Source organism: Numenius arquata, chromosome 1, assembly GCF_964106895.1.
Source record: "Numenius arquata chromosome 1, bNumArq3.hap1.1, whole genome shotgun sequence".
In the NCBI taxonomy this organism is placed as follows: domain Eukaryota; kingdom Metazoa; phylum Chordata; class Aves; order Charadriiformes; family Scolopacidae; genus Numenius; species Numenius arquata.
Genome location: NC_133576.1, coordinates 74,676,718 through 74,702,148, shown reverse-complemented (window position 1 = coordinate 74,702,148; position 25,431 = coordinate 74,676,718). Strand labels below are relative to the sequence as shown.

Here is a 25,431-nt window from a genome sequence, read left to right as displayed (position 1 = left end):
ACTCTGATGTCTGAAGAACTACAGCAAGGAAAGATCAAGCCAACCTGCACCCTTGGCTTTAAAGGAAAAGCATAAAGTGACCAAGGACTCCATGCCTTCCTGCCTCTGATCCCTTTCTGGCACACTGTTTGCACGCTTTTGCTAACTGACTCATGATGCGCCCTTGGAAAAGCCACACATCCATACTTCTCACAAACAGCCTGTAAACTGGTGATGGTACATGCATATGTTTTCTGGAGCTAGCCAGAGAATGTAAAGAGAGGCATTGAAAAGGGACATGAAAACACTGTTTTAGACAGTAACACTTCACTTCAGAGTTCTTCTAAGTAAGTTTGCACTCTTAGCTCAGCTGATGCAACTTAATACCATTCCTCCCACTTCCTTCAGAGTTGTGAGACACTGCATTAAAAAAAAACTGTCTCCGCTGTAATTCAAAGGTGTGACTGGAACATCTGTTGGCATGCCCAATGTGGCTTTAAACTGAGCTGAAGTGTTAGCAATAGTTTAACTGCAGCAGCTCTAGCCAAAAACACATTGAGGACTATCGACGGCTTGCTCAGCTTGCACTGAAGTCTATTCTTCCATGGTAAATCTCCAATCTTTACTCTTGTTAGTCTGAGTTCAGGAAAGTTACAAAGCAAATGTACCAGCCTCACATGGACTGACATCTCTGAGTTTACCTCCTTTCCCCAAGCATCTAAATTTCTCTATTCTCGCACTAAAGTCACATGAAGCCAGCCTCTTTTTTGGATGACTGGGTAAAGTTCCCCAGACAGAGCGAGCGTGCAAGTCAACAGGAAGAGTTTCAATAGCAGAACGATAAGGAAGTCTTCCTCTGGGGCTGGCACACTATTTTCATGGTTCTTCCAACAGAACAGGACAAAACTTGTCAAGCTCAAAATTAAACCAAAAAATATGCAGTTTCCCTTTTTCTGCTCTCTTCCACTTCCTACTTCAACACAAACACACACACAAAACCAATTCCAGATTTTGTGATCTCGATTTCCAGTTTTCTGAGGTGCACCATATTCACTTAAGTGCTTAAAGTTAGTACTTAGTCATGGCATAGCACTCTCTAAGACCTGTATTTTGAAAACTCAGTTCTCCTCTTTGTTAAAGGACTTACAGTAAAGAGGCCCACAATGCTGAAACCTAAATGCAATGTAAAGGAAGACACCATTTAGCATCGCTAGAAAATGCCTGCCTGCACAGTCTGTACAGCAAATTAAAGTTCACCACCACCACAATATTAGAAAGTGGGGCACAGAGGGGAGATAGAGGGAGAAGACATTTTACAGTAATTTCTTTCTTCAACCTGGAAAAAGGCCCTGAAAAACCACTGAGACTGGAACAAGGGATTAATTGACCAACCCAATATATTAATCATGTTACTGACTTGAGTGGGAGCTTACAAAGAAAAAAAAAAAATACGTTTTCTTCCCAATGCTGGCAGCAGCCATTGGCTGTTTAGATTCCTCTAGCACTGAGCAGTTGAGAAAGAAAAATTTGTCAAGCTTTCAAGTATAGCTAAAGACTCAGCTCTCTAGCCAGACATTTTATGTCAACAAATGCACTCTGTTAGAGCTTCAGTTGCTCTTTACATTCCTCCAAGACAAAAACACTCCCTCTGTGGCACTGTTTTGCCATCTACAATGAAGCCTAACGATTTGCTCAGTATTTTTTTGCTTCTGCTACTACTGAAATGAAAAAAAGAAAGCCCAGAATACTTGATACGGTCATGCACCATTTCCATATTCTCAACAACCAGAGCTGATGAGATCATTTAATCTGGGCAAGAATTTCATTATTTAACCTATCGATATAGAAGAGGCATCTTCATCGATTGTATTCTCAAGAGGTAGCTCTGCTCCCCCCCACCTTCATATTTGTGAAGTACCTGAATGCTAGAGAATTTGGAGAGGGTTTGCAGACAGAAGGTCAATACACTCACCTTTAAAACCTTCGGTTTTCCACTTCCACTAAGAAGAAACAGAATGTTTCTTAAGATATCTAAGACCTTGACAATAAATAAGATAAACAAACACTTTGTTTTGGAGCATAAGGCTTCCAATTTGGAGCCACAGAGGCAGAACAATCAGGTCAAGTTTGCAAAAGGTTTTCTCTCTATCCCTGCACTTATCATATATATGGTGCTAATTTATTAACCATGTGATGCACTCAACTTAGCATTAAGGACTTAAAACTAGCAAAGCTGATTTTAGCTATAGAAAAGTTATCAGTAAGCATTTTGGACAAGTCTTAAGAAATAGACTATACAATTCAGAATACCTCACTGACTTGCTATCTTCTCCCCATGAATACTGGGTTACTACAGTTTAAAAATGGACTCCAGTGGCAGCACAGATAGCTTAGCTTGAGCTAGGCACAGGGAACACAACAGGCTGGAAAAAAGAGGAAGGAAAAACTCAAAACCACATATATCTTCCTTGTTCCTTCCAAAATTACACATTCCTGCCCTGCTAAGAGACTGGCAATAAAAGGAAAGCAATAAAAAAGGGCTCTTCTGCATATACAGTAGAGAAGAGCACTGCTTAGACGCTTGGGACCATAACTGGTAAAAACAAGAAAAACTTTGAAGATGTTTCTAGGAATAAACAAATATATAAGTACATATATACATTTCCTTAAGGTTTTGCCACCTTGAATTTTTTTAAGCATCTGGTATTTTTAATTTAATTTAAATACTTGCCACTGTGTCATCTTTGCTTTTGACATATTTCCCCAGGTGCAACCTTCTGAAAAGCAGAGAATGCATGACAGCCAGGCATTATTTCCACCTTTTGGAACAACATTTGCTGCTCCTGTGCTTTTAAGTATTGGGTCACCAGCACACATCTGCCAATCTGAGTGCATTAAGGAAGACTTTGTAATGTGTCACCAAATTTAGCTTGCTGTCTTCTAGCTGCACCATATTTGATTTTATCAAGATGGCATAAGAAAATAATTTCTCAAATTATTTCATCAAACAAAAACCTACCTCCAAAAAATAAAGCAAATAAAAGCAGCATATTGCTTTGACTTCAGGGAGCATGCAACAAGACTTGGGTACAGAAACAAAATACCTAAAATCTGAAAAGGGCAACATTTCCAAACCAACAACAATCCACTTTGTTTCTGTCATATTCAGGAAAACATTCTCCAAAGAAGCTCATAGGCAAGCACGTCAAGAACAGAAACAGAGCAGCAATGTATGCCAGGAATGAAAAGCTTCTCCTTTTCTCCCTTAAGCTACCTATACCAATAGAGACGCTGGAATCTGGAAAAAAAATTAAGATTATCTCAAGCACTCCTTTCAAGTTTTCTTTCTTCTGAAAAGCATTATTCCTTCATCATCCACAGATCAAGCAAAAATATAAAAATGAAAACGTGTACACACGGAGCTCTAATTCTCTATCACAATTTATGCTTAAAAAGCTCCTCATGCACAAACCCCAGCATGTATGTAAAATATCAAGATGCCAGCAAGTTTATAATCAACACTTGAAGTAAATTTAATTAAAACAGAAATATAATACCATTCAATGTCAATTAAAACATTCAGAAATACCTAGAAGCACATTAACTTCTGTGCCCATGCATGAATTTACACTGAATGGAAACAGTAGCATTAATGTTGAAAGTTGAAAAAACAGTTCATTTTTTTGCAATGGGTGTTTTTTGGGGGCGAGGTGGGGGCAAGGGAAAGGGTATGACTGCAAAGAGGGATATATTGGAAAAAAAATCCCTTTTAATATTAAAATGGTCATAGTTAGAATTCTAGTCACATCAGAAACCAGTTTTGTTACTAAACAGCCAATGTGATAATTATGTGAAATTAACATCATGTTTTAAAGCAGAATATACAGTTACATTAGTATATAGTTCCTATATGTAGATATATTGTGTATACCTCTCAGAACAGAAAGTTTAAATTCATTTTTGCCTTTCCAAATAAGAAAAAGCAATAAAAATTTAAAAAATAAATAAATAAGTGAAGTTCCAAGAACCAGTGTACCTAGTGTGCGACTATGGAGTTATGTAAGTAGCTTAGTATTCTTGTGTATTTGTGTAGTAACCTAAAAACAATAAGTGCTTTTTAGGCCATATATGTCAATTGTCAAAAATGTATTGTCCCCTCCACCTATGTATACAGGTCACACAGCTTGAAAATAAGAAAAACACACTAAATTCATAAATATCTAATCAAGAAAATGGATATATTAAAAAAAAAAAAAAGAGATTTATTTTAAAACAGATGTGGCTATTCGCCCAGCAATCTCTCTTTGCTTTAACCATAGGTATTTACATGTGCATACACACACACACTTTGCTCTCATGGAGAGACAGATTGCATTAGATTTCTAAACCAGGTCAAAAATAGCCATCTGTGAACAGATTTTGATGATCTGGAAAATGAGATTTTTAGATGACCTGTTCTTAATCTAAGCCCTTGCCTGCCAGCCTCTTTCCACATGAAATGATCATCACATTAGAGGACTCAGGGAAAGCACTTCCTCAATAAAAACCATACTGACCACCTGGGCCTTAGCAACAGCCCCAGAGCAACTCAATACCACAGCTACGGCTGCTTCAGAAAGTAACCATCAAGGAAACAAAGCAGACTAAATTAATTACAACTTTTTAGACAAGGGCATCATGTGGAAACTGTCTTGGCTTTAGGGCAATAAGCAGCATTAACCACAAATCCTTTGGCACTAAGCTGAAGGCCACCACCAGCTGATATCTTTGTGCCAAAAACTATTTACTCCTACTTAGACCTAGTACTTACAGTGGAGTTTTACTGCCTTTGCAGGAGCATTTAGCATCCATTAAAATCCCTTCTGCACAATCCACTTCACCAGCAGACATGGTGCCATACTACTACGCTACCACCCTTTCCCTTCACATGATTAAACTCAGTTAGAAACCCGCACATAGATCTTCCTTTGCTCTGAAACCTGTTCTGAGACAGGCCTTTATCAGCTGTAACAATAGCTAAGCCTGATCAGCTACAGCCCCTATGGCGGACAGACTCAAACCTATCATTAAGAACGGCTGGTAACCAAATTCCCTCTTTCCTATACACGTGTAAACAGACATCCCGATTCTCTTTTTGCAGCCCTGAAGGTCCAGTAAATCATCCAAATATCTTGCCTTTACTGTTCTGGGCAAAAGAGAAGCAGCTGAGGATATTATCACTGGAGAGCAATGAGAAGCTGCAGGCTGATAGCCTTACTTTTCTTAATAAGAGGCAACAAACAGAAGCATCCAGGAGGACTGAGGAGGCTCAAAAGATCTTCTCGCGATCTCAACTACTTAAGAGCTCACAGTACAAGGGCTGTTAATCAAATCCTAGAGCTGGGAGGAAAGGTCTATACAGCACGTTCCATGAGAACTGCTTGCAAAATTAAGATTTTAGTTTGTACAAAAGGAGAAGCATAATTCTCCTCAACTCATTAATGTAGCCGGTTGCACGCTACTTGCCAATATCATGGTCTAACAGCAGGAATTGGATTTCTCTAAAGATTCCCTTAGGATGGTAACTTAATCCCACAAAACAAAAAAGTATACAGTCCAGATGCTTTTTAACAAGCCTGAAGCTATTTTGTGTAAAAGGACATTTGAAGAGATCATTTCAAAGTAGAATACTGCCAGGATAACGGTGTTCTCGAGTTTTCATTCAAATTCAGTCTTCCTGTGGCACTCTGGGGCTAGCATTCCAAGTTTCTTTGATGTGACTTTCTTGTCTTTTTGCAGAAAAACTGATGAATTAACCAAATTGTTTCTTTATCTGTGTTGATACAATGTTAGACTCTGTTCCCCGTGCACTATTTTTCAATCCAGCTTATCTTTTGAAGACCATACTTTGCATCAAGACACATCTCATGCAACTTCCCAGCTGCATTTCATAGAGGCTCTTGAGGTTTTTTCCTACCAGTCACGTAGGGACTGGCTACGGGTTGTTCTGTGCCTCTGAACTGTGACCTTCATTTAGATCAGTGGCTTGTGCTGTTTTTTGTAGGTTTTTTTGTTGTTGTTTGAGGTGGGAGGTTTGGGGTGTTTGGTTTGGGTTTTGGTTCCATTTGGTTATTGTTTTTAAAAAAGAAAATCAGCTTCCTAAACTTATAAAAGACCTTCTCTCAGCAAAGTTTAAGTAACTGAACATCTGCTGTGGGAGGCCATGAGGGAGGGGATTCAGGCTGCAGGAGGGGCAGAGTAGCTGAGCGGAAGTAACTTTAAACAGGCTATTCCATCATGGAGCTGCGCTGGGCAAACAGAGCGATTTCAGCTATTTTTAGAAGAACAGTATGAGACAGGAAATACAAGCAAATAATTTACAACATCAAACAAGACGTGACCAAAATCCAACAACAATTCAACCGCTCCCTTTTAAGAGTTTTTGTACTTAAGGATAATTTAAGATAGTTGCTCTATAGTAAGGAACCTAGACATTGCTAAAGAACAACAGCAATGTTCTCAAAATCATCAGCATAAGCAAACAGAAGTTTCTGTGAAAATAGGTATCTATTTTTACCTGCCTTCATTTATATTATTCACACACAAAATCAAAAGCCAGGTGACCAAAAAAAAAAAAGTCAAATTTTATCTATTTACGTCCTTTTTTTTTTTTTTTTTTACTTTTGGTGTAGATCAAAAAGCTATAGATGTAAAAAAAACCAGAAAAACCCCACAAATACAAAACCAACACAAGCAATGAAAAAGGAGTGATGCCCTCTCTCTCTCAGGACCTAATCACTTTTCCCAAGTGACACTAAAAACTTTTACAGTAACATGAAAAATTTAAATCTGCTAAAGGTTCAGTTTTGCTTAGATTAAAAACTAGTAACAAAAGGAGTGATTGCTGAAAAGTTGAAGCTTTACCGGCAATGTTAAGAAACCAAAACTGTTTCCTCTAATGATTTTGTTGTCCACAATTGTTCTTGCTTTAGAATTACTTATTTAGAAACGTCTTCTCCAACCAGAGTTTCACAGGATGAAATTCAGTTTGGCCCTTTGGCCCCACAGTGTTCAAAACCAAAATAAAACCTAGTTATTGAGAAACAGGGTGACTCAGAGCACAGCAGTTCAAGGCAATCTTGAAAACCACATAAGATTTAGGAATTAACTGAGCAAAGTGTCTTCCTCCATATTCAGAACACTCTTCCTATCACAAAATTAATCCTCATGAGAGAGCGAAAAACGTTTTGAAATCTCCCCAACTTGCTTCACTGTAGCCTTTCTTCAAAAACAGTGAAAATAGGTACTTTCCTTAAAAAGGTTAAATTCATTTTTCCATTTAAAGATCCAAACTCAGAAACATCCTCCTCCAAACTTGCAGTAATTGGCAGCTTCACTTAAACCCAGTAACAGGCAAGACCAAAACTACTTGAAACTTGACCTGGTCTTGATATTTTTTTTGTCCCCTTATTCTGCTTATGTTCCTTCATATATGAAGAGCATCCTATGTACTAGGAACCAAAATAATAGGAAATCCTTTATTTTAAGAAAAGTGTGATCATAACGAGTTCTCAGACTATATGCTTGTAGATTTTTTTTGAATGAAAACATTAATTTAAGGAAACTCATCACTTTTTAGTTGCCTCATAACTTTCAGTCTTAGGCAGCTGATAAATGCTATGTTGCAAACGCCTCTGTACTGAACAGGACGCTCAAATTAGGACATTATTGAAATCATCCACAATCTTTGTTTAGCTTTAGTTACCGGATCCTCATTTACAAAGCATTTTTCCCAGTAGAATGAAACAAAAATAAATCCCACTTGGTCATTCCTAAGGCTGCTGTCTTATATGATCTATAGGTGACTTTTCCATGCTGGTGGACTTAAAAAAAAAAACAAACCACAAAAAAACCCCCACAAAACAAACAAAGATTTATTTCACTGTTGAATAGCCTGTATGGCACAGATGCATGCTGACAATACAAAAGATTTTATGTAGATACTGCTAATTTCTTGTTGCTAGCTTGCAGTCCCAGTAATCAAAAGAAACCAATAGCATCCCTCCTTACCACATTTTAAGATGGTTGTAAGTATTTGAGCTTGACTAACAAAGCCATTACTTGCCAGTTTGCAGTGCTGTGTAATTAAGCTCTTAAGACTGCAAACGGGCAAGGATACACTGCAACTGGTCTACAAACCTATCGATTTCTTTGTGGAGAGAAAGAGGAAAACATGCCTCTACTCTAAAGCCCAGATTGCCTTAACTACTGCCACCACACAGTTTGCCCCAAGAATTTCTAGAAGCGGCTAATTACAGAACATACACACACATTGACAGAACTGGACCATCGCCATCCAAGATCCTAAACATTCAATTTCTCATGTCAGCAAGCTTAGTACAGATTTTTTTATTTTTTTTTTTAAATACATCAGCACAGGATTCCTGACTTGTTGCTAAAATAAAATTTTTGATTAGAAAATATAGTTAAGACAAACTGACCTAGATGTAGGAAGGAAAGGACATCATTGGCTACCACTGCCTTCTGCGTTTGCTCTTTGCAGACCTCTTCCAAATGCTCTGACATGCTGTCAGAGTGTTTTTCCCACTCAAATATTAAGTGTACTTCAAGAAATATGGATATATTTTGATATGACTTTACAAAAGTACCTTTTCTTCATAAATCAGAAGCAACTAAAAGCTCTCTCTCAAAATAAACTACGCCATCCCACCTTCTAAGAAGAATACATACAACATTCAGCTAATCTTAGTATTTTCAGATTCAAATTCGGCATTATTCTTGTATAGACATTATTTATTTATTTAAAGAAGCAATGTTCTCCCTGAGTTCCTCTAAGGAATATTGCTTCCCCTGCTCCGGTTAGTGCTTGTTCAACATCCTCTATTGTTAAAGTGGCCCTTTAACAGAGTCAGTAGCAGTCAGACTGCTCAACTAGCAAGCTGAGCTATATTGGACAAGCTGTATTTCCATCCTCTCAAGGCACCCAAAGATTTCTTCACAAGGAGAAAGAGGAGATGATGATGTTAGAGGAACTCACTGAGGGCCAAAACAGTGTTTAGCAAGAAAAGTTTTAACATCCTAAAATATTTTTAGACTTGTTGACAACAGAGTAAAAAAGGAACAGTTAGCTAGTAGTATATGTGACAGGGAAAGTAAAGAAGTACTGAAGAAGCAAAGAAACAATTATGGATCCTAACAGGCCACTTCTTTCAGGAGTGAGGGGAAAAAACAGAAATCAAAACCATTAAAATTCTTTCTTTTAGTTTTGTACAAATTGAAAAGTATTATTAAGCTTCTTTGCTAATGAGTTACAGTGTAATAGTAATGTTTCCTCTTTCCCAACTGTCCATTCTTCACAGTGCTCAAGTGCATGTAAGTCTAAAATATGTGCATATGAAGAGACTTACTCTTAAATCTTTGAAGAAGTTTCTAAGTTGCAAGCTGACAGTGTACCAGATTATTTTTAAATACAAGCTGTAATATTCTGCCCACAAATCTAGGGCAGTATATGGGACTGGCTGTCCAGTGTTGGGCAAAACAAGCTGTAAAAAACAAGTGAGAAATCCTGCATCCAAGTTCTCAGACTCCTGAGTGGCGGCAGCTAGTGAAAGAATCTTTCAAGTAAATTAAGTTCACATGCACAAAGAAATATAGAAGCATTCACTTGTTCTTGCTTGATGTGAAGTCACAGGGTCAGGTCCCCACCTCATAGTATACAAGCTGATTCATTTCGGCTACAGCTTTAACCCAACATAATCATCTCTCTGCACCAAAGTAGCAACTGCCAAAATACAGGGTCATGTTGTCTTCCAGAGTGAGCCAATGCAGTAGGAGCAAATGAACTTCGAAGAAACACAGATCTCTTATTTCAGTGGTTATTCTTATAGAAATGGGAGCAAGATTCAAAATTACATTTTGTTTGTAGGTAGACACTCAGAGGCTGAGCATTTTTCAAAACTGCCAATGATTTTTGGAAGCTGGGCATTCCCTAGGAGCATTCCCATCCACACCCACAAAGTTCATCCAAAGTTGAATTTTTAATATGTCTGTTTAGACACTACGTATATCTGTCTCACAAAGAATGAAAGGAAAACTAACAATCTGAACTAATAGTTATAACAGTTGTGAGTGTCTGCAATCCATAAGAATGAGCTGAAAATTGGAGGCAGAATAAGACCATCACAAAGTTTCACAAAAAAGCCCCGCTGCTTGAACTTTCAACAAACAATCTTGATTTCTACCCCCTCAGTCTGCACCTTCACCTACTTCAGGAGCGTTTTCCTATCAAAACACTGTTAACAACTTACAAGATGGAAAATAAAGCTGTTCAAAAGAGCCAGAATCAAAGTTTAATGTGGAACATTAATTCATCTTTCCTTCTACTCAGGCTTTCATCTGTGAACTATGACAGTGTTTATAACCATTCATTTCAGCAACTTCCCATCCTCCACCCTTTCATAACCCTGACTCTCTCTCAAGGCACAAACCAGACATTGCTCCCAGGGATATTCACATGATTCAACATTCTGCACAACTTAGGCGCCTGCGCTAGCACCTACTGTTCACGCAGACTCCTGTGTAAGAGGATTTGGGGCGTGAATGTTAACTGAACGTCTTCTGAAGCACAATTTGAAAGACTTCCTGTCGCTGCCCATTGACTAAATAGGGAGCCCAGTCAGCTAACACCAGTGTCCAGGTTAAGTGTTTACAACCACACAGTACGTATTTTCCCCTCTCTCTTCTTACTTCCCATCTAGCCACCTCGCTTTTTCTGCATGGCTAGTCTTTCAAGCTGCTATTTTCCACAATGAGCCATCACACCTAAAATCTTCTAGTACCAAGACGAGCAAGAGCTTTCGTAACAACATATTGCACAATAGGGACTGGAAAATCTGCTGCTGTCCTAATGTTGTTTGAAATCTCCATCAGATCTTGGCTCCAGCAAACACTTCCAGGTACAGATAATTCTGCAAGGAGAGTTTCTGCCCCAAAAACTTAAAGTTTGATTGAAGTATCATGATAAACTACTAACACAAATCGCTTCTTTTCTTATTACTACTGACTTTTTAAAAATTTGTTTCACAAAGTTCAAGCTACTACCACAACTGCAATGTAGTTTTTGTTCTTAACAGCATAATGAAGGAAGCCGAAGTTAAAGGTAGATGTACTTCAGCACACTGAACAACTTGGTAATCACCTGCCTTATAGCCATTCCTTGCTAGCACCAAGAGTCCTGAATTTAATACGCTAATTTCAGTGGACTCCAATAATATATCAGTTACTATGACTATAAAACATTTTTCAATATAATGATGCTTCTGAACTCAAACAGCAAGCAGGGGGGAGGGAACCCCATGTAACTGGTAAGCAAGGCATCAACCTGCGGTGCAATTTGTTTTTTAAACAAGATTTCAAACGGTGACTGATCTAATCGCCCTGAGAGGGGGAACATCACATGAATCTCAGCCTGAGGAACAAACCTAACCAAGAAACAATGACTCATTGTACCGGCAATGTGATGAGAACCAAATGCTAGATTATCCAACTTCAGTAACTACAGGAAGAGAAAAAACATTTACTTCTTCACTCCCCAGCACTGAGTATAGATAACACAGGCACAATAGAGCAGAAAAACAAGCAAGAAGAGGCTGAGAATAGTCATTTATTTATAAGCAAAACCAGTTTGGAAGTTAGCGTAGCTGTATGCACCTAAAGCACATCACTGGCATAAGCAGCTGAGATTTTTGAAGAAATATCTAAGCCAAAAACACAACGCTCTTCTGTAATTTCTACAAATACTCATATGATTAAAATCCGTATTTACAGGGAAATGTGTAACTTCCCATGAAGTGTCTGCAATCCAGCTGTTGTTTTTTTATGCAAAGTATAAAGCGGGGTATTAGAAATGGAAAGTGACCTACTTTCCTTTTCTAAACTATGCAAAGTGTTAATATAATGAAACTCAATCGATGTTAGTTTTCTTTTATTCTTCTAGTTTCAGTTTACAAGTTAGTCATACCAGCTGCAGAAGAGGGGGTGTGCAAGATACACTGTCTGTAAAGCACTCTGGAAATATTAAGTATTTTTGCATCCTTATTACTAGTGACAAAGCAGAATTCATTTACCTGTGCAGAAGTGCAGGAATTAAAACACATGAACAAGAGGGACAACTGCTCTGAAATACATTTGCAAAGTTTTGTTTTTATAAGCATATTCAGTTCCACAAAGCTGTCTAACCCAGCACAAACCTGCTCTGGCTTTGCTTCAGTAGCAGAGGCCCAACTATAGTGAGAGCTGTACAAACACATAAGACATTCCCTTTCTTGAAATGCTTAAGCCTACACAAATATTCATACATGATAAGAGAGGATTAAGCTTTAAAAAGGGAAGGGCAGGCGAAGAATATTTGACAGGATGGATGTATAAAGGCACAGCATTCACAAAGATAATGCAATGCAAAAGATATATAGAAATGTAATGTTAATTTTAATTAAGAAGTGTTACACTGAAAACTTTTCCAAATCAAACCAGTATTAAGGCTGACACAGTTATTTAGTGACAATGGTTTGCTTTAATGACACGCAGGCAGAGCAAGCACTGCAACGGAGCTTATTCCTCAGCCCAGTGCCTAATAAGGACAACACACCCCAGTAAATTTAAACTCACACCTTTGAATCCACAGTTATGTGCTGCAACTACTCTGTCATAGGCAACCCTGTCCTCAGCAGTTTACAGAGCACATCAAGCAGGCAAACAGTGATAACCCACACACATCAACTTATAGTTCATCTTTCAGAGGCCAACGGAAGTGATATAACACACATCATGTTTTTCTTGCAGATACAGCACATACTAGTTTTATCACAAATTTTAAAATAAGTGAAGCTATGGTATCACATACAGCCAGTGTGAATACGCATCTATACACCAAGATATATCCACGTAATATCCGCTTCTCTTCAAATAATCTCCTGAAACCCCTGTGCAAATTCATGGCTTACAAAAGAACAGCAGACTGGAGTCAGAGAATGCTTTTGATAATGATGTATAAAATAAAGTTGCTTTCTGGATTATATCACACACTTTCACTGACTGTAAGAAAGTTCCTCACTGACATTTACAAAAAGCAGCTGTAAAACTTTAATCATGTAAATAGACATGCCTATCCAAAGACTATTTGTTGGATAAAAAGATGCTCATTTTTACCTTTTAGGGTAGAACAGAAGTTACATACAGTAGGTGCACACAAATCCACATGCATGCTGACATCATTATTTTTAATGCTGGGGTATGGGGGTGAATACACCAGACATTTGGCTACCAAAAAAGACCAATGCTTCCTTACAAAGATCACCCAAGAATGGAAAGCCATTCAGCTTCAACTAATCCCTTACTTAATCCATGTAATTTCAAAAATGGTTCATTTGTTTTTACAAAGCAATACCACACAGCAGAGCTATTCTGTGCAAGAAGTTTGTATTCCCATCAAGAAGTTAGCTCTTCTGGTTCAAGATCTGGATTCTATCCCAGTTCTCCTGCAGACTCCATCTGTGATGATACATAACAAGTCAGACGGCTAACTTCCGTACTCAAACTACCTCCCTCTCTAGCACTTCGTATTCAAAACGCAACTTTAGATCCCCCAGAAGACACACCACATTGGAGTACTGCATTACAATATGTGCTAACGCAACTGCTTGAAATGTAGAAATTGCATTTGAGGGCTAGCTACAAAGAGGTCAGCAAAGCCAACCCAGCCCGACCAATATGCCTTACACCAAAGGACTCTCTTGCACAGCAAGTAAAGATCAACATCTTCTTGGTCTGGGAAGCCCCTTGGCTACCTATGTAACAGCACAAGTAGGGGGAATCAAACACAAACCAGGATTTACCAACACAGAATAGGAGAATACAAAGGATCTGGTCCTCTTGACAAAAAGGTAAGGCCCACAAACAGCCCCCAGTAACCATGACAGGAAATATCTTATTGTTAGCAGTGCATACCTCCTGCAGTAACGTCACATACAAAGAGAGAGAGAAAAAATGGCTCCCAAAGGCTTTATTGGAAAAGGTGTGGAAGGAACACCAATTCAGGCATGAAAAAGGTACTATAACAGCTGCAAAGCAACCTGGCAAAAAAATGCTTTATGACAGAAATTACTTTGATAAGAAAGACACCCTTCATGGGAAGCTGCCTGAGGTACACTGTATCGAAACAGAGGGGCAGAGGAACTCTGAGTGGTAAGAAGGTAGGCACATGGAACAGAAGTGCAAAGTAACACAGCCAGACGCCCAAGAACAGTTGCCACCGAGGCTTAAGTTCACCTCTACATACTCCAGCACTGTTACATCCCAAATAACCATGCCATTACTATCTCCTTGCTGTCAGCTATAGATTTATGAGATCTGAAAAAAGACACTACCTTCCCAGAAGATGAATCATTTGTGAATACAGATGTTAAAAATCTTCAGCACAGGAAAGCATCTGTTCTGACTTTTGCACATCTTTTGAAATACTTGACTAGTGGGGGCTTTTGCAAAAGAAACTACTTGTTTCTTATCTCCAGCTCTAACTTGTTCTGAAATTGAAGTACTCCCATTGTAAACTCAGAAATGAAGCAGCGGATGCACCTGCAAGTGGGAAACAAATCCATGTTTGCTATTCAACTAAAGAAATTTCCTACAAAGTTAAGCAAAAATATCACTCTTTAGAAGAAATATCTTCTTAGATGACAACATTCTGGGTTACTGTTATTTCTTATTTCCTGAGTGGTTTTATAGTCATTAATCAGAGCTTCTCTCCTTTGAAAGCCAGATATAACAGAACAGGATTCTGTAGTAATATATTCTTAGCACGTGTAGGATACTCCTCCAGAGAAAGACAGCAAACACTATTTAATAGCATAAAATTGGTAGGAAAGCTCAAAATTGCAAGTTAGCATCTCTTATTTTCTTGAATTCCAACACGGTCATTCTGGTCCAAAAGACAAAAATGTTAAGAGGGGTTTTTTAAGCAGGGAGCAGTGACTTCCTTACCTGTTGAAGTAACACTGTAGCTTCACAGCCATTTGAAGCCACCACAAGCCAGCTGACTGATTGTTCCCCATCTTCCCATTGCATGCTCTTGGAAGAGATTTGAGGCTGCAGTCTCACAATTACATGGGCTACAGGCTCACTTTCCAAGGACATTCGTTATACTGTTGCTCTGTAACGCCATCATCTAATGACTCACCCAAAAGCAGCAAAGCCTCTGACAGAAAGAAGCCACTCTACTTAACAAGAAGATCCAATTCAATCAGTGATCATTCTTTCTTCAACTCTATGCTCCTTGACCACCACCTAATGCTCTCTGTTGGTTAGTCTCCACTCCCTTTGCTGTTGAGCCCTCTTACCTCAAAATAACCATTCATCCAGCAAAGGTTTCCAGAATTTACAAGTTCTTTTCATTTAGATAGAAAGCACTGAGGAAAGCCAATCTATGTAAGACAGTACAAATCTTGTCCACTATGTAGTGCTTAAGCTCAAATAAACTGATTTAAACTTGTTTTTTCAAGGCATTCTTTGACAGTCAATTTGTCTACTTTCATTTATCCTTCCCTTTAATTCAGCTGAATCACCACTGTGATTGAAGCTTATAATGCACAGCATCTCTTTCACGAGGTCCCTTGCTCCTTACCAAAATGAAATCTAAAATACAATCAAGAAACCCACAAGGTAATCACCTGCTGGCCACATCAAGTGCATCCATACCCTGCTCACTGTCAGTAACATTTATTCTCCATCTGATAAATAACTTTTTCGCCCAAAATAATATTTCCTGTAAGTTTCCCGGTGCACATGTTGCACCTAATTCTGTACAAACACATACTGTCAACTCAAGAGCCTGTGTCACTGGCTTACCATCTCTGATGCTTTCCCTGAGGTCAAATATAGCTTGCTATTGCCTCCGCTTGATCAGAAACTGAAGTTTGGCACAGTGGGGCCATGAATTAGTTTTCACATTAGATCACCAGGTTCAGTCAACTCCCCAGCTGCCAACCAACCACTGCACTCAGAGGACAGAAGCAGCAGATGACAATCCCTCTACAACACAATCCACAGTTAGAAGAAATGAAGCGTGCCCCATTAACACAGATCTCTCAAGCTATATTCAAATCTAGCTATGGATGAGATACCAGAATCACTGCATTACCAAACAAAATCATTACAGTTCCTACCGTAAAACTGCATTTCCTCTCCCAAACGGCGCATTTATTCACTCTGATACACATGCAAGCTGAAGGTAAGCAGACCTATTAGACTTTATTAAAAATACTGTCTTGAGATTATTCACAACAGCTGTTTCCTCTTCAAGCTAGAGGAAAACAGATGGCAACATAACAAGAGCTAGATAATTTTTAGAAATTAACTCTAAAACATGACACTTGTACAGGATCTCTTCCACTCATGCATCTCCAAATGGGATAGTAAAAAAAAAAAAATTGATGCCAAATGTTATTTTGCTAGTAGAATATATAACAGCTTGATAGCATAATTAACATATTAAAAACAAGGGCAGAACAAAGAATACATCAAATTGCACAGAAAAACCACAGGTTACATAGAACCCTAGATCACAAAGCTGTTACTGTAGATTCCCTGCAAAAACACTCAGAACAGTTTTCTCCTCTCTCAAACACCTATAAAGCCTGACAGCATCAAGATAGTGCAATTACAGGTGTGGAGAATAGGGGGGTGTTCTTTTTAATATTCATTAGCAACTTCAATCAAGATTCACAGGGGTGGAAAACAGCAAGAAAAGTATTTAAAGTCATACTAATTATCCCTGTGAACATAACGAGGGGATTTTATTTGTCTCTGTCTGGCATCAACTGCAGCCCATCAACTGCATTTCATGCACAGTTCCATACACTTAAGAGTAGAATTTAAGAAATTACAAATACATCACTACAACATCTTAAACATAGATTGAGGGAGACCATGCATCATTGAGATACCACATGTTGAAACAACTCTTTAAATGTTTCCAAAAATTCCTTCCAAAACAGCAGTATTTTTGGACAGACAACAATGAGCACTCAATTGGTTGTTCCTTCTAAAGGACCAATTTAGAACAGAGGAAACACATTTTGGACAGAAATGAAAGTTATGCTTCTGACCACCTACTTAAAGGAAAACACAAAGTTTAGGTTTATCTTTTTTTTCTGATATGCTCAGGGCTGAAATGTTGTATGCAGTGGACCCCTGAACTACCAGCCCATGTTTCACGATCTACTAACATCTATTAGACTCACATTTAGAGTAGTGAAGAAAATAATGCTACACTTCACCATTTTTCTGGACAGACTCTTTCCTGGAAGTGACTACTCAGTTGGTATACACTGAAGAACTTACAACGTGCATCTTTTTTCCAGGCAGAATAATTTACTTATTTTAAAAACCAACAAAGTAGTCTCTGCCAATCCAAATATCTTTCCAAACCCCACTGAATGTCTGCAGAGAAATACTCCCACTTATATTCGCCAACTCCATCAACTTGCCAGGTACGAGCCTCCACCACCTACTCCATCAACATTTCTAAATAAACAGAAATGAAATAACCAGAGCAGTTAGACACCGGCTTTACAGCGACAGCAAAATTGGTCGGAAAGAAAACTTACAGTGTATGTGTGAGTATCCATTCCCCCCCAAAAAAATCCCCCAAAACCCCAACCACACACATAAATTGTGCCAGATGGCTAGCACACTTAGAGATGGTCCTAAACTCATCTCTGGGTAAACTCAACCATATCATTGACAGCATAACCCAAGCTATGGTCCCTGTGATTCTTCTACCTATAATGTTTAATTGTAGTAATTTGTAGCCAGCGTGCCTCAAAACTGCAGAGATTGTGGTCAGTAAAATATATATACATACTGAAATACCATTCTCCATAATAATACATAGCAAATATATAAAGCATATAATAGTAAAATATACCACACATATAATATCATAATTACCTGTATACTACATTGCAATAATTATGTAATTATAGTACATTATATATTTATATTGTATACCCATATATTATATAGACATATATGAAAACCCTACACAAATTTCAAGGTACTTTTAACTTTGAAACTCTTGTTCAGCTGACATTTTAAAAACATTAATTTCATTTCTGACAGTACTTAAAGCTGTATCAAAACCCCAGAAGAAGATCAGAGTTACTGAATAGGGAGCTTTTTCTTCTACAAGCATAATCAAATATCATACAATGCTAATCTTTAACTAGATCATAAGTACATCTGAAGTGTCTGGAACAGTGAAATTGTTTGGAGTATTAAAAACCCAAGCAGTGAAGAGAACAATTACAGAAACAAAGATGTTCCTTTCCACGCCATTTTGTCTTTCTGACCTCCATTCTAAAGGTAGAAGAATGGATTTTGCAACTTGACCGCTATGTTATTCAGAGTATTTGTGATCTCAAGCAAGACAGTGAAGTCTCAGACACGCTCATGTACTCTTTAGCTGAGACTGTATGAATCAACTTCCTCTATTTATGGAAAGCGGGTACTAAATTAACTCTTGCCTTGGCATTTAGCATCTACAAGCTTCATTCTCAAATTCATGGGATATCCTCTGTCCAGCACAGTCTACCATTCCACCTAAGTTGTGCAACTCCTGCTGGCAAGGCTAACCAAATCTGACACATGCCCACACTGCGGAGGAAAAAAAAAAAAAAAACCCACAAATCGTCATTCTCTTGAGAACCATAAAACTCAAGTAAGTGGTGTTGAGACTGCCATTGCCCATTATCAGCCCCACACCCAAACCTGTTTCCATTAGTTTGCTCCCTTCTGCAAAGGCAAAGTAGATGTAAACACATATATCCAAAATTTGTCTTGTAGATTAGAAGCTATTTTTCTAATCTTAAACACAGACCCTGCCTTGTTTTCTTCAGGAATCAGAGGTAATAAATGCTGTCAGTCAAGCTTACATTCAAAAGCTATGAGATGGGGGCACATATACAGCTGATAACTGCAAAATAAACACCTAAAATAAATCTGCCAAGAAATGGAATCTAATTACATCATTGAGCTTTAACCATTTACAGTGTACTTGCAGGACAGAGAAGGACACCCATTTAACAACAAGCTTCCTTCCTCATCCCTTTGCTCCCCTGACAGATCCCCATTAAAAAAGCTTAAATGACAATCACCTGTATCATGTAGGTTATTTAAAATAAAATTCTCTCACTTCTTATCATTAAGAGGTGCAAATTACCAACAGCTCACACCCAGAGGAAGACTGAAAAGATAGTACAGCTCTGTGGTCTTCCCAGCAAGGAGGAAAAAGCCACTTAACCAGATAAGCATGTCCTTTCAACTTCTCTCCACTTCCTTACTGTACCCTTCAGGTCAAAGAAGTACCTTAATTTAACCTCAACAGTGCCAGAATCAACACTGCACTTAAGTGAAAGAGCTCACATAAAACCCCGGCACTAACAGTAAAGCTGTGCTATAAAGGAATGTTCAGTAACTTACTGCACGCTTCTCATGAGCTCTCTGCTTCTTGGTTTAGGGAGATCCTCTATCACTTTCTGTACATGACAGTTGTGAAAACCTTTCCTCCTGCCCACCCTGCAAATGCTGTCTCTATACATCTTTGCTTAACTTGATTCCCTGTCATCTCCCTGCTCTTACACAAGCAAAATGCCCTTAAACATACAGGAATGCTTGCTGTCTTGCAGCAAGGAATTACTAAGCTCACACAGTGCAGACTTTATGTGCATCTTAAAGTGAAGATAAAAATCTCTGAGCAATTCGTTTATGTAGAACAAGCTTGTTAATTTAATAGTGTTCTCTAGTATTTTCTGAAGTGAATCTTCCATGATATGCAATCAGACTACAATTCAAAATATTTTGCATGAGTTATCATTCACCTTTCTGAAAAAAGAAAAAAGATTAAAATTGATAACTTCTTCTAGCTCTTTTAACCAGATAGAATTAAAGAGGAAGACTGAGGCACCACACGCCTGTCTATAAAACATTGGTCATTACTCTCCCTTCTGTAGAAGCAGCACGTTGCAAGTAGTGCTGTTACAAGGCACATCACTGTCTTTCAAAGCAGCAGAAAACTCGAATGCAAACAGAACCTTTTCATCTCAAGTCCATGTCTGCAAGGAGAGCCACTGGTTGAGCTCAGAACCAAATTTTTTTTTACACAACCTTTTTGCTTGTTGCAAAAGCTCCTTCAATACAGCTCCCACAGAACTAGCACAGAGAACTCTAGAAAGTCCTTCTGGGGTAGGGGGGAGGAAAAGAGACAGGAAACAAAGGAACATTACACTAATAGTTCTCTTCTGCTAATCAACAGAATAGTGCTGACATGATGTAAGGGCAGGCTTGCCACAGCCTGGAGAGAAGTAAGAACATGCACCAGAAACTTCACAAAAATCAGACATGGTTTTCAAACCACAGAAAAAGGGAAGAAGAATAAATCACTAAAAAAATGTCATAGACTGAGAGTAAGATATTAGGCAAAATATATTGATGGATGAATAGAGGGACAAAACACAGCTGCAAAAGGTTAAAGAGGCTTCAAGATAATTTATTTTCTTTCCATCCCAACAGTCCAATTAGCAATCATTGTTACATACTGTAGCAATAGCTACCTAATACCTAGTGCCTCCCACACACTCCTCCTTATCCACAAAGAGCTGTGGTAGTACTCGCCTTCCAGTGTAAGTCACAGTGACTTCAAGAATCAGAACGGGGGGGACTGGCTCCCCTAGCATACAGGATGCATTTTATTGTCACAGTTGGTGTTACAAAACACGCAGCCCTATCTTCTGTTATTGCATCTACACTTCCTCTTTTCACCCTTTAGGATTCCCACCATGGCTAGCCCAGGATCAGAAACTGCAGAACATTTTATGAGATAAAGACTAGCCCAGACAAGATCTTACCTTCAAAACATCAGGGCCCTGAGCACAACCTCTTCCTCACCCTGCAGGGGTCTGAAGGCCTTGGCTTAAGGCCAGCTATGAGATGGTGCAGCTGCATAAGCTTGGATCAGGGATGCGAGTGGTGTGAGAAATCACTGCAGGAAGCCTCACTGGGCACCTTTCTCGACTTAGGAGCTGCATTCCAGCTCAGATACCAGCCCTTGGACCTCTCCAGAGCTATGCAGCAGGTCTGTCTGTGTCTTGGCTTACTGACCCTGAACCACTGACTTGATTTCCTGCTGTTACCTTAGACCTACCCACCACTACAAACTTGTCTGGTGATCACTGGGCTCTTGGTTGACGCTAGTTAGCATAATGGACCCACTCTAATCTTCTTGTTTGGCTACCATAGGACACCTCACTTTGTTGGCGAGACCCCTTTGCAGTCACACTCAACTTCCGGCTTGCCTTTCTTTACCAAGTAACTCATTTTGTGCTCCATGACCAGTGGGATAAGGCGGCCTCACAACTTAACAGAGCCACATTAAATTAATCTTTTGTTTATTCACTTCTGCTCTAAATATTACTGAAACACCCCCCTACACCAGCAGGGCACTGGGAGTTCTGTTACTAAAGTCACAAGGACCACTGTATTTAAGAACAGCGCTAGACTTGTCAAGGCTAAGCAAAAGGTTGTGTTTGAAACATATGTGACCAGCAGCTCTTCAGAAAGGTAAGCAGCTAGAATGCAAAATGGCATTTATTACTAAGGCTATAGCAGACTTCTTCAAATTGTTTAAACTCCAAGCAACTAGAACAGAAGTTGCAGTACATATTGTACGCTTGCACAAAACAATGCTCTACACTAGGACCTGGATATTTGCACGGTGGTGCAATGCTAGAAGTTCTATTACTGTCAGCTTACAGAAAGGCAAAAACTGGCGTTAAACTCTGCAGAAGAACAGGAAGAATCTGAACAAGCTCTGCTTGGGAGGGGCAGGGAGAGGAGGGTTACACAGGGGGAAGAAAAGGGAAAGCAACAATTTAATACTAGTTTCTTAATAATAGGTTCCTCCTCAGTTTCTATTCTCCAGACTCAAATAGTCACTAAAATAGTTTTCTGCTAAGCTCTTTCTACTCCCCTTAAGTACTTCAGCCAAAACATCGACTCAGGAGAAGTTGGCTTGTCCTGCAGATGTCCAGATGCCAAAACTAAGTATTAGGCAGCCCCTGGCTTTAGAATAGGAATTTAAACAATTAAAACAAAGTCCCCCAAAATCCCAGAAAATATAAATCAGCACCTCTGCCGATCGTTGGGAGAGCTATTTGCTCTGGTATTGCATTTCATTTCCCCGGTACAGATATGTCAGGCAGGACTTTCACTGCAAGAGTCCTACTGCGTCCAGGACACAGAAGGCATTTGACTCAGCGTGCAGACTGACAAGAACAGGATCTTGAAAGGAAGGAAACAAGACTTGGCCAGGCAGAGAAACAGAATCCTGCTTGTCGTCCCTTCCCCTAGCAGGGCGCTCTCACCACCCTGGGCACTGCTTAACCGAAGCCAGTCAATTCCATCCCTACGTACAGCTGGGAAAGTTGTCTATGAGACACCTGCCCTGTATGCCTCAGGAGGGGGAAGGCACATCATGAATGAAGTAAGCAGAAAGAAAGAGGACTGACACAGTGTTCAATGTACTATTCAGATCTCAGGTCCTTGCCACTTCTACAAAATTGCCTTCCAGAAAAACCTAGAATTAGACTCAAATTGGCACCATGACTGGTAGATAGCATGCTCCTACCCTGTCCCCCACTTAAGAGAGTCACCCCTGCCTCAGAAAAGGCTGGAATATAACTCAAAGAATTCCACTGTATGGTAAGGAACACAGTGGAAGAGCCCATCAGCAATGCTAGAGCAGGTTTTGAACTGAACGCATGTGCGGAAGCCACTTATTCACCGAGTGGTCCATCTGTCAAATCCACGTTTCTCCAATTTAGAGACAAGCATGTCATGTGGAACAGTGTCAAATGCTTTGCACAAGTCCAGGTAGGTGATGTCAGTTGCTCTTCCCTTATTCGCCAATGCTGTAATGCCATTGTAGAAGGCCACCAAATTTGTCAGGCGTGATTTGCCCTTAGTGAGGCCATGTTGGCTGTCACCAGTCACCTCCTTATTTTCCATGTGCCCTACCATAATTTCCAGGAGGATCTGCTCCATGATCTTGCCAGGCACAGAGGTGAGACTGACCAGCCTGTGGTTCCCCAGGTCTTTCTTTTTTCCCTTTTTAAAAAAATAGGGGTTATGTTTTCCCTCTTCCAGTCAGCAGGAATGACTGAACTTTGTGCCTACGAAGGTGTCAGATCAAATTTACAATGGACAACCCTTATGATGGTAACCCTCAGTTTCAAGTGTTTGACTCTGGAAGCTCACCAGTGCATAGCAGATGCAGAGGTAGACAATGCAAACCTTCTAGACACTGGTTCCAGCTGCCAGAAACATAAATGAAGACGTATATCTGATATCATAACATCACAGTGAGACAAGTATCCAGGCTGTCTTACAGGCAGAACAGCAGCTGTGCTTTTCAGTGACTTTCCTAAATCAGGCTTTCTAATAATTAGTATAAAAACTCATTTATCATTAAGGTTAATTAGGCAATTAATGAACTGAAAAAAATTACACCTGAGGAGACTGTAAAATTAACTAAGTGGGCCAAGTCAAACTTACTGTCAAGTGTCTTGAAGGTTTGGGGCTGAACCATCCAATCTGGATTATTACACGAGTACAATCCGAGAGTACACTGTCTACGGGTAAGCCATAACCACTGATATGATTCTGAAGGCTGGGCATAACTAAACACCTTTTAGAGACACCACTAATACCACAGAAGATTTACAGCAGCATCCTCTTGAGTTACATTTAATTTACAAAAGCCTCAACCTCTTTCCCTTTCTCCTCCAGAAGCTCTCAATCACAGCCCTACGACAGATTTCACACTACTCTCCATCAACAGTCGAGTAAGTGCTCCACTCCTGAAAGAAATACGTAAGCATACTCTTGATAATAGGCTATTTTGCACCAAGAATTTTACTTTAATATCTACTAAAAAAAAAAAAAATAAATCCTGATTAAAATAAATCCAACGCATTGGCTCAAAATAATATTTTGAAACTTTATATTGTCGTCACCTTCATCCTATGCTGGCCTATTTTACTGTTAATCTCATATTCTCCAAAGAAAGCTATCATTCAAAAAACAGAAAGTACGGCAAAGCAAAATAATCTAGCACACACTGGCTAGGCTATGGCTTATTCTTCCCACGCCCTGCTCCCCCTGCAGCTATTAAAGCTCAGTGCTCCAACACAGTTGGTTTCAGGTGTAACACAGGGGACAGAGAAGCAACAAACACCTTGTCAGGGGCTACTGGCCAACACAAACAGACTGGTTCTCCTGTTAAAGGATGTATGCAGCATGTGAATTGCATGGACCCCACCTGCGATTTACTAGATTGTGTTCACCGTAAGACATTCTTTTCTTCCTGCCATGCCCAGCCTCATTCACTATAGAAATTCTAACTTTGGGGAAAAATTATTCAGAGGGTAGGACACCAAAAAAAAAAAAGTGTGTTCCATGTCTAGAATGACGACAAAAAGAAATATCAAAAAAATGCAAATGACACCTGCACTGGACCAAAATGCTCCACTGTGCTTTGCTTCTGTCCAAGCCCAATGTGCCCTAAGACAAATATCCTCAATTCTGTCTCCCGCAGCGTGATAACCTAGAAGATACATACACTGCAAAATATGTTAGCATTTTCATCATGACATGAGACTACCAAATGCTTTACCTAGGATACAACAAAAGCACTGATACATCACCACCACTGACTCCTCCAAAAGCACAAAGGGAACCAAATGCCTACCCTTAAAGCACAGCTACAAGGTCCTGCCTTGCAACTGACTCCATACTCTGAAGGGAGTGTGTGGAAGTGGGGAACTTGCATCAATGGATGAGGAGAAGGCGGAAGTTCTCAACAACTTTTTTGCCTCAGTCTTCACTGGCAACCCCTTTCCTCCTAGCTCCCACGTTGATGGCCCACAAGTCAGTGACCAAGGTGACAAAGTCCCTCCCACTGTAAGTGAAGACATAGTACGTGATCAACTGAGGAACTTGAAGATATACAAGTCCACAGGACCTGATGAAATACACCCCAGAGTCCTGAAGCAACTAGGTAGTTGCCAAGCCACTTTCCATGATATTTGAAAAGTCGTGGCGGTCAGGTGAAGTCCCTGCGTACTGGAAGAGAGGAAACATCACACCCATTTTTAAAAAGGGTAGAAAGGAGGACCCTGGGAACTATCGACCTGTCAGCCTCACCTCTGTGCCTGGGAAGATCATGGAACAGATCCTCCTAGATGCCATGCTTGGGCACATGGAGGACACGGAGATGATTCAAGATAGCCAGCATGGCTTTACTAGGGGCAGGTCCTGCCTGACTAACCTAGTGGCCTTCTATGA

The 25,431-nt window shown here is 39.5% G+C and overlaps 1 protein-coding gene across 2 annotated transcripts in view; it reads right to left on the bottom strand.

The window, feature by feature from the left end:
* RASA3 (RAS p21 protein activator 3) overlaps positions 1 to 25,431 on the bottom strand; it is a 134,321-nt gene that overhangs the window by 94,667 nt on the left and 14,223 nt on the right. Inside the window, exon 1 of one of the 2 annotated variants that reach the window (XM_074144293.1) lies at positions 3,320 to 3,355. The exons of the other annotated variant lie outside the window; for it this stretch is intronic. Coding sequence (XP_074000394.1) covers positions 3,320 to 3,340 — 21 coding nt within the window. The 5' untranslated portion in view covers positions 3,341 to 3,355. Of the gene's footprint in view, positions 1 to 3,319; positions 3,356 to 25,431 lie in introns of those variants that run through there. 2 annotated transcript variants of the gene reach the window in all.